At 44.5% G+C, this 10,407-nt stretch overlaps 1 protein-coding gene across 2 annotated transcripts in view; it reads left to right on the forward strand.

Moving 5' to 3' along the window:
- Positions 1-10,188, forward strand: part of csrnp3 (cysteine-serine-rich nuclear protein 3) — a 411,396-nt gene extending 401,208 nt beyond the window's left edge. For both annotated transcript variants that reach the window (XM_072473855.1, XM_072473863.1), the window contains one exon: positions 128-10,188. In XM_072473855.1, the coding sequence (XP_072329956.1) occupies positions 128-1,222 (1,095 nt within the window). In that variant the 3' untranslated portion in view covers positions 1,223-10,188. The remainder of the gene's footprint in view (positions 1-127) is intronic.
- Positions 10,189-10,407: the final 219 nt, after the last annotated feature.

Genomic DNA, 10,407 nt, shown 5'->3' on the forward strand with positions numbered 1-10,407 from the left:
AAAACAGTGACTGTTAGACACTGTGTGGTTCAACATATCATCTACCACCACACTAATTGCATCTGAACCTGGATTGGAATATATGCATTTGTTTGTGTAATGATCGGTCTGTGCAATTTTTCCCTAGGTGGACCGCATGTCTTTCCCATGTGGGTGCACAAAAGAAGGCTGCAGCAATACTGCAGGCAGGATTGAGTTCAACCCTATTAGAGTACGGACACATTTTTTGCACACAATAATGAAGCTGGAGTTGGAGAAAAATCAACAGCAGCTTGGGATGGAGAATGGTTTCTCAGGAGACATGAATGCTCATGCTAGTCATCTGATACAAAGCCAGCAGCCCCACGAATATTCTGTGGCGGACAGCTTTGACATTGAAAACGAACCCGAAACAGCAGTGATGCACCTTCAGTCAGCAGAGGAGCTGGACTGGCAAGCAGAAGATGAGGAGGAGGAGGAGGACGATGACGATGGGAGCAGTTTGTGCAGTGGCATAACAGACTCCAGTGTTCAGAGCTTGACAGCCAGTGAGTCAGATGAAGAGGCAAACAGCAAAGCTGAAAGTATTAGTGAAGCATTGGCTGCCCCTGTTGTGGCACAAACTGAAGCTATTCCCCTTTCTTCTGTGTTATGCTATGCTGATGGCACTTCTGCGCATGATAGCATGCCACCAGAAGATGCCTCTTATTACACTAATTCTTCAACACTATATTATCAGATAGAGGGTAATACTGCTGCTGCTACCACTACTGCTACAACCAGCACTACAACTGCTACCACAGATTGTGGCAATGACCCTTTCTGCGTAGAAGCCACTTTAACATCAAGCTATACAGAGGGGGGTCAGGATAATGGAGCACTTTCCTTGGTGCCTTATGGCTCAGCTGTAGAGCAATATATTGAATATGCACACCAATCAGAGGGAAGCTTCACCAGTGCTCACTATCCCATAACGACACCTTCTGTGATAGTTTGTTGTCCTTCAGCACATGAAAATAATGCTCAGTGTAGCAGTTTATATGCTGAGCAACAGCCTAACCACTCTCAAGCAGAGCTTCAAAGCTATTTAAATAACCATGTTCAAGATGACTATGTTGCTGCTTCAAATGGTGATGTTTATGCACCTAAGCAGGTACTGGAAAATACCATCATCCTCCCAGAAGGCAACGGACTGTTAGAGGAGACTATTAAAACATCAGTAGTGGAAACTGTGTTTGTTTAGTGTGCTCAGTCACTCTTATTTTTTGTTCTTTACTACATTTACCAGTTATTCAGAATGGAAAGGAGTATAACTTAAATAGTTTACATGTTTTTAACAGCCACCGTCTTTAGGTCAACTGGTCAGTAATGATGGTTGATGCCACTAGGATTCAATGTGTAAAGGCTGCAGGATATGATCGGACGCAGACTTTATACAATTCTTTATCCACAGCTATGAATTGCTGATTTAGACATTGCGTGATTTGGTATAAGCCATCCTAGTCATTAATAATTTATCTGGCTTCAAAAGCATTTTAACTGTTAGACAAGCATTACTCGTGATGGATACCAAGCCAGCCAGATTGAAGAATTATATCACAAGCTTTGCTCTTGGCTTTTAGTCTGCATCACATGTTCTCAAAAATTTGAATAAGGTCCCAGTTTTCAACAAAATGTGGATATAACTTTACGTACTGTACATGTGAAAATTATGAAAATAATTTTATTGTTTCATCTGTGAATTTATTTATGCCAGTTAGTGTGCAATTATGTGAAGTACATGTTAAATAGTCCTGTTGGCAGCTATATACATGGGAGACTGATGATCCGATCCATGGCTTGCAGCAGACGATTTTGTTTGAAATCATATAGATTTCATTTTTAATTAAGGTGATACTTTGAGCTTAATATAAGTGGGCAGTTATTTCTTTACTGTGTTTTTATTCAATACTCTATAGAGTTGTGGAGCCAGAACAGCTGATGTAAAACAAAAAGCTGTGTGGATGTATCTTGCAGCTGTAGGAATGATCCTAAAACAGGTGATTGTGTTTTTGACCTGTAGCATGTGCAATTGAGTTCGTTCCTTTGTAATGAATGAGGAATCCATTCCTCTACTGACTACAATGGATGTATTAAAAAAACACACCTACTGTAGAAACAAAAATCCATACTATCAACAGCGTAGAAACGGAGAGGCTGAAAAGACAATCCACTTCTGTTACCACTAATAGCTAAAGGAAATACATGTTCGTTCCATCAAGCAGACTAAAGTGAAATCTTTACTACAGGAAAAAAATGTTGTGGGCTCTTTATAAGTACTGTGCATTTATCCAGTTAAAATTCAATATTTCTTTACAAAAGGAATCTAGATGTTTTGTCAGTCTACACGTTTGAGGACCTGAATTTGTTTTCTGCATTTAGATATTCTACTCTATGATTGAATATCTCCCTCCCATCCTTGTCAATATCGTCTAACTACATGATACAGCTGCGAAATGGAATAGTGCAGAGACTCAACTTCAGTGAGATGGAAATATTCAAAAGCAGTCCTTCCAACCTGTAGAAATCTAGTGACTTTTAAAAGGCATTCCAGGAAAACGCTTTACTTTAATTCATGTATTCCCATTAGGATGTGAATGTGCTTACGTATAGGGAAATAATACTCAGGCAGCCATAGTAAAGGTCATTAGTCATCAGAACCTCATTTTAACGCTCCATTAAATAGTTCCTGACATCTTTTGAAGGCAATCAGAGGGTGTAAGTCATGCTATATTATTCCCTGGCTGAATGTTCATTTCACACAATGCATCTTACTTTAAATTCTGCTCCAATTGAGCAGCAACATTTGTGAATAAATGTTTGGATTTCAGATTTCAAATTTAACAAACATAAAAGTGAAAGGTTCAGAAAGTCCATGTGTGATTTTATTCAAAAATAATAATTCAAAGCCTCACAATTCATAAATTCTACCTGAAGTACTCTGCTAATGCATGGATTTATCATATGGTAATTTTTTTAAAAAAAAATATTATTTTATTAAGGTATTTGCAAATTTTTGTAAAAGTAACAAAAACAATGACATCAACATGGTAAAATAAACATTTCCCCCCCCAGCCCAATCTTCACACACCTCAACCATACAACAACAATCCGCCCGCCCCCCCCCCTTCCTGGAATACTGCATCTGCTGACATTTTTCATTTTCCCCGGGAAAGTTGACGAACGGCGAACCCTAACATTGACCCTCTTAAGGCAAACGTTATTTTCTCGAGACTGAGAAACCCAGCCATGTCACTAACCCAGGTCTCTACACTCGGGGGCTTCGAGTCCCTCCACATTAATAAGACCCGTCTCCGGGCTACCAGGGAGGCAAAGGCCAGGACGTCAGCCTCTTTCGCCACCTGAACTCCCGGATCTTCCGACACTCCAAAGATCGCTACCTCCGGACTCGGCACCACCCGTGTTTTTAGCACCGTGGACATTGCCTTTCCAAAACCCTCCAAGCTTCGGGCATGCCCAAAACATGTGGACATGATTTGCTGGGCTTCCCACGCACCTCGCACACCTACCTTCTACCCCGAAAAACTTGCTCATCCTAGCCACTGTCATGTAGCCCGGTGGACTACCTTAAATTATATCAGGCTAAGCTTGGCGCACGATGAGGAGGTATTAACCCTGCTTAGGGCATCCGCCCATAGACCCGCCTCTATCTCTCCTCCTAGCTCGTCCTCCCACTTGCCCTTAAGCTCCTCCACCAGAGTTTCCCTCGCCTCCGAAAGCTCCTGGTAAATATCCGATACCTTCCCCTCTCCCACCCAGGTACTGGAGACTACTCTATCCTGTATCCCCTGTGGCAGCAGCGGCGGAAAGGCCGGCACCTCTTTTCTCAGGAAGTCGTGCACCTGCAAATACCTAAAACGATTCCCTGCTGGCAATTTAAATTTATCCTCCAAAGCTTGTAAGCTGGGAAAGCTCCTATATATAAATAGATCCCCCATCCTTCTAATTCCTGCCCTCTGCCAACTCCGGAACCCGCCATCTAGCCTACCTGATACAAACCTGTGGTTGTTATAAATCAGGGTCCAAATCGATGCTCCCTCCACTCTCTTATATCTCCTCCACTGTCCCCAGATCCTCAGAGCCGCCACTACCACCGGACCTGTGGAGTATCGGGCCGGCGCGAACGGCAGAGGTGCCGTTACCAATGCTCCCAGATTGGTGTCTGTACATGACGCCGCCTCCATCCGCTCCCATACCGACCCCTCCCCCACTACCCACTTCCTAATCATGGCTATATTAGCCGCCCAGTAGTAATTGCAGAAGTTCGGCAGCTCCCTCCCTCCCCCTGACTGCACTCCAGCATCACTTTCTTCACTCGCGGGGTTTTACTCGCCCACGCAAAGCCCAAAATAATTTTATTCACCCGCTTGAAAAAGGCACTCGGGACGAAGATGGGGAGGCACTAAAAGACAAACAGAAATCTGGGGAGGACAGTCATTTTCACGGTCTGTACCCACCCGCCAGTGATAGCGGGAGCATGTCCCATCTCTTAAAGTCCCCTTCCATTTGTTCTACCAACTGGGATAGGTTTAACTGGTGTAGTACAGTTCCGGGCCACCTGGATTCCCAGATATCAAAAGCTCTTCCCTACCATTCTAAGCAGCAGCTCCCCCAGTCTCTTCTCCTGTCCTCTTGCCTGAGAACACTCGCTTTTCCCCATGTTCAATTTATACCACGAAAAATTGCCAAATTCCCCCAAGATTCGCATTACTTCCCCCATCCCCTCCAAATGGTCTGAAATGTACAAGAGCAGGTCATCTGCATAGAGCGAGACCCGGTGCTCCACCACCCCCCCCAAACCAGCGCTTTCCAGTTACTAGAGGTTCTTAACGCCATGGCCAATGGCTCTATGGCCAGAGCAAACAGTAACGGGGAGAGGGGGCACCCTTGCCTCGTCCCTCGGTGTAGTTCAAAATACCTCGACCTCAGCCGGTTCGTACGCACACTCGCTACAGGTGCCAAATAGAGCAGCAACCACACCCAGTCAATAAAGCCCTCACCAAACCCAAACCTTCCCAGCGCCTCCCACAGGTAATTCCACTCCACCCGATCAAAAGCCTTCTCCGCATCCATCGCTACCACCACCTCCGCCTCCTCTCCTTCTGAGGGCATCATAATAATATTTAGAAGCCTTCGAACATTGGCCTTGAGTTGCCTGCCCTTAACAAATCCCGTCTGGTCTTCCCCTATCACCCCCGGGACACAGTCCTCTGTCCTTGTGGCCAGTATCTTAGCCAGAAGTTTGGCATCCACATTCAGTCGAGAAATCGACCTGTATGACCCGCATTGCTCCGGATCCTTCTCCCGTTTCAAGATCAATGAAATCAAGGCCTGCGACATTGTTGGGTGGAGGATTCCCTTCTCTCTTGCTTTGTTAAATGTCCTCACCAGCAGTGGGCTCAATATCTCTGAAAACTTCTTATAGAATTCCACCGGATAGCTGTCAGGACCCAGGGCCTTGCCCGACTGCAAGCCCTCCAGCCCCTTGATTATTTCCTCAATCTCAGTTGGGGCTCCCAGCCCCTCCACCAAGTACTCATCCACCCTCGGGAACCTCAACTGATCCAGAAACTGCTTCATCCCCTCCACCCCAGCCGGGGGTTCCGACTCATATAATTTATTATAAAAGTCCTTAAACACCTCGTTCACCCCCACTGGGTCCAGGACAGTATTACCGTCTCTACTCTTTACTTTACCTATCTCCCTAGCCGCCTCTCTTTTCCTGAGCTGGTGCACAACATTCTGCTTGCCTTTTCACCATACTCATAGATCGCCCCCCTTGCCTTCCTCAACTGTTCCACAGCTTTCCCTGTGGTCAACAGCCCAAACTCCACCTGTAACCTCCGCCGCCCCCTCAGTAGCCCCGCGTCCGAGGCCTCCGAGTATCTCCTGTCCACCTGGAGTATCTCCTCCACTAATCTATCCCTCTCAGCCCCTTCCACCTTTTCTCTGTGGGCCTGTATCGAGATTAATTCCCCTCTGAGTACTGCATTCAAAGCTTCCCAGATCGTCGCTACAGAGACCTCCCCTGTATCATTTGTTTCCAGGTAGTTTTGGATGGACTTGTTTACCCGCCCACAGACCACCTCGTCCGCTAGCAACCCCACATCCAGTCTCCACAGCGGGCGTTGCCCTCTCTCCACACTAACCCGTAGATCCACCCAGTGCGGGGAATGATCCGTCACTGCAATTGCCGAGTACTCAGTATCCACCACCTGAGCAGCCGGTTTAACTGGAGATTGGACAGGAGAAGGGTATTAGCACCCTGCTCAGAAAAAAAACGTTGATGCGAGAAGATACCTTGTGGACATGTGAAAAAAAGATCTACTCCCCCCATCTGTTCCACAAAATCCTTCAATTCCTTTGCCGCAGCCGGCCTCCTTCCTGTCCTGGATTTTGACCAGTCCAATTCCGGATCAATGACTTTTGACGTCCCCTCCCATGATCAGGTTATGTGACTCTAAGTCTGGGATCTTACCTAACACCCGCCTCATAAATTCCACGTCGTCCCAATTCGGAGCATATATGTTCACAAGTATCACCCGCACCCCCTCCAGCTTCCTACTCACCATTATGTACCTACCCCCCTTGTCTGACACGATTCCCCCTGCCTCGAATGCCACTCGTTTGCTGATCAAGATCGCTACCCCCCTTGTCTTTGAGTCCAGTCCTGAGTGGAACACTTGGCTAACCCACCCCTTCCTCAATCTCATCTGGTCTGTAACCTTTAGGTGTGTCTCTTGTAGCATTGCCACATCCACCTTCCGCCCCCTCAAATGCACGAACACACGAGCCCACTTGACCGGCCCATTCAGTCCTCTTGCGTTCCATGTGATCAGCCAGGATGGGGAGCTTCCAACTCCCCCCCCTGCCCCCCCCCCCCCCCCCACCACAAACTAGCCATCACCCTTTTTAGGCCAGCCTCGAGCTTGCGCTCTCCGCTTCCTCGAGTCCCCACTCGGGCTGTCGCCGTTCCCGACCTCCCATTTGTCCCCTAGTAACAGCTCCTCCCCTGTCAGCAAAGCAGCTCTCCCCCCCCCCCCCTCCCTCCCTCGTCCTCCTAGCAACAACACTAAAAACCCAATCCTCCAAGTCAAGCTCCAGCTTAACACCTGTCCACCCCCCACTGCGCTTCCGAGAGTCAGCTGACCCATGTTGACTTGATAGCTCCCGCCCCTGGCACCAAGCAGTCTGTCCATCATATGGTAATTATTACAGATCACTGTCAAATTTTAACCCCAATGATTTCATTTTGTGCAGATTTATACTGATCTTCTTGAAATTTATTTTAAGTTGTGTCGTGTAAATAGAATATTAATCACAACTGTCCATTTGGATAGAATTTACTTGTAGCATGCAACATGTTTGTGTAACAATGAAGGAAAGGCTCGGAAAGCCAATCTCTAACTTCACACCACCTCTACCTCCATATCAAAGTAACGATTCAGAACTGCCGTCAGCAGGGCTGTAAAATTTAAAACTTAAATTTGTTTAGAACTAGGTGTACTGGTTGATGAAGGCTGAATACAGTATGTTTACTATAGGTTTAAGCTTGGTTTCAAAAAAGGTTTCCAAAATTACCCTGTTAGAATAATCTATGTCCAAAATGATGAAAAAGCGAGACATACCTTCTTCCTTTCAATCTGAGCTTTCTTCAACATGTGGCTCCTGGGACCAAAGTCATGTCGTTTATTATTTATATTTGTACTGTCTTGGAACTGTACATTCCAAAAACCTTTACTTCACAATTCAAATTTTTAGTAGAATTCTACTTCATCCATTTACTTAACATTGGAAATTTTGATAATAGAACTGGGTCTAGATGGTTCAAATACTTATTAATATTTTCTTTGTTGAAGTAACTGGAGGGGATCCATATACAAGCAAGCGACAGATAATTCACTAATACTTTGACACCCAACATACTCTACCAATGCCTCCATTGATATTACAGTGACAACAATCAGCTGGGTTAATGCCTGTTCTCTTCTGAAGGGTTTGAGACTTTACTTTTCCAGCAGAATGCTTCATGTGCATCCTTGAACACACTTGCTTTTCTTCATGCAAGTAACTTGTATTGCAGTTTTTTTTTTTAAATCATCTTGAGTTCAATAAAATATTTGGCTTTTTGGATCTGATTATATTGTCATATAAAAATAAATGTGAGATTATGCTTTGGGTAGAATATTACATTTCGGCAGGACGTCCACTCAACACCACCAGTCAAAATGTCAATGAAAAGCCTCTCCCCTTCCCCCCCCCCCCCCCCCCCCCGTTCTATCTCTCCAGTGAGCTGCCCAGTAGAACCATTTAATCCCCAGAGGGATGTTATTTGGCTCAGGGCCAAATTTCTGCCTCCATCTGGGAAGGGAGTTTCATCATGAGAGCTTTTGGCCAATTAAATAACTGGTAGCACTGTGGCCCGAGCAGTGGCAACTGGAGAGCTGGCCACTGTTGGGACTGCAGTCTGTCTGCGATGATGATCGTCCCTGGAGCCAGATTGCAGAGATGAGTTGGGGAGTTACACTGGAGTGGGGGGACAGGCTAGGAGGCCCCAGCAAGGTGGTGGGGGCTAGCGTGCACAGGCCAGGAAGAGAGGGGAAGAGCAGGTGGTAGGCAGACCTGTGGGACGCTCTAATAAAACCAAGGGGGCCTACAAAGGAGAAGCCCTTCCCTTTTCCAACAATAGCTTGAGGCATTGATCTGAGGCTTCAGACTTGTGCCCAGCCTCCAGCCACCAAGGGAATAAGTGTGATGGGGCACGTAGAGGCCCTTAATTGGCCACTTTCAGGCCTCATTTGGCCCAATGGTGAGTGGGCTGCCTGATCCCTCTCCCGCTGCATGCACAATTGCGTGGGGTTAGGGCAGGCGAGTCGGTGGGTGCCAGTAAAGGCACTCACAGCATTCCATCAAACCTTACACCTGCCTGCCAACTCACCCCCGGGAACGTAAGATTCTTTGCTGCTGTCGGGCATTGTGATAACTAGGCATATAAAATATAATGAGTGAAACATTTAGGTTAATCAATAGTTCTGGATGACATTGGTTGCTTCATGTTAATTTCAATGAAATTAAGTTTTTTAAACTAACTTGATTAAATATCAGAAATAATGTGGAAACACTTGAGGCACTGAGGCTTAAACAGACTTAGTATGTTGAGGCTGTTTGTATATTGAGAAAATACCATCAGGCAATGGACAAGATGTACAAAACATATCCAGCTCCAGTAATATAGAGTTGTGTAATCACAAAAGCTCTTCAGTTTGATCAAAATTAATTGCATGAGGATTCATCCAGGACGAAAACTGAGTAAAACAGCTATTATCATAAATACAGTTCAAAGAAATGAGGTTTTTGGTCCAAATCAGCTTTGAAAGTTTGTACCCGCAAGTACTTTTCTGGCAGGTTGCGACTTCAACTTTAATTTTTGAAAATTACTTTAAATAATATTTATCATAATTGAAAGAGAAATTAAAATGCACACTGAAAGTTTCTCAACTTGCATTTGACATAGTTTAGTTATGTCATCCAGGATCCTACCATTAAAGTAATACTTTGCATTGCTATTTTTGAAAACTGTGGATATTGCAAGAATTTATACAGTCTACCTGTGACCCTAGTTGTGCCAAAAGAGAAGAGGAAAATAGGCTACAAAGCCACAAAATTTCAACAACTGAATTCAATATGGGTCTTGTATATTGTAATAAACTTTTTCACAGTAGATGTCTCCTTGGTAGTATTTATCTGTGCAGTATTTATTATGAATGACGATACAAACACTTGATGTATTTATTGTGGTTTGTTGCAACAATATATTGCAAACCTTTTTCTCAAATTTTACTGTAATATCTTTTTTGTTGCTAGTATAATAGTGCTAATTGTTAAGGCTGAATTGTACTATATGAGCTTTGGTTTTCTGATGTCTGCTTGTTTGTATTCCAGCTATTGAGAGATGCAGGTTTAATATTTGTCCAATTAACTTGCATATTCGGGGCCTGTAAAACTGGACAGTCTATTGTTTCTGAAGTTCTTTGCCTTCTTTGCACATACGGTTGTTGCTTATAGATGGTCAGAATGTGAAAATTCTATGTTTTAATTATTCCACATTGCTGTAGAAATGAAGCCAAAATACAGTACTGATTGAATTTTCATCATCGCCAACTCGTCCTTTCTTGCCTTAATTCAATTTTCAGCAACAATCATTTATAGGCCAAAATTACATTCTTGTTGTTCATCGTAATGTATTGGTTTTGCAGATGTTTAATGTCAAGGTGTTGCATGTAAAAGCAACAAGATGTTTCACAGGAAATTAGCATTAAGCAAGCCAAAGGAGGAGGTATTAGAAACCTGCCTATTTGACCAAGCTTT

Source organism: Scyliorhinus torazame, chromosome 2 (assembly GCF_047496885.1).
Source record: "Scyliorhinus torazame isolate Kashiwa2021f chromosome 2, sScyTor2.1, whole genome shotgun sequence".
In the NCBI taxonomy this organism is placed as follows: domain Eukaryota; kingdom Metazoa; phylum Chordata; class Chondrichthyes; order Carcharhiniformes; family Scyliorhinidae; genus Scyliorhinus; species Scyliorhinus torazame.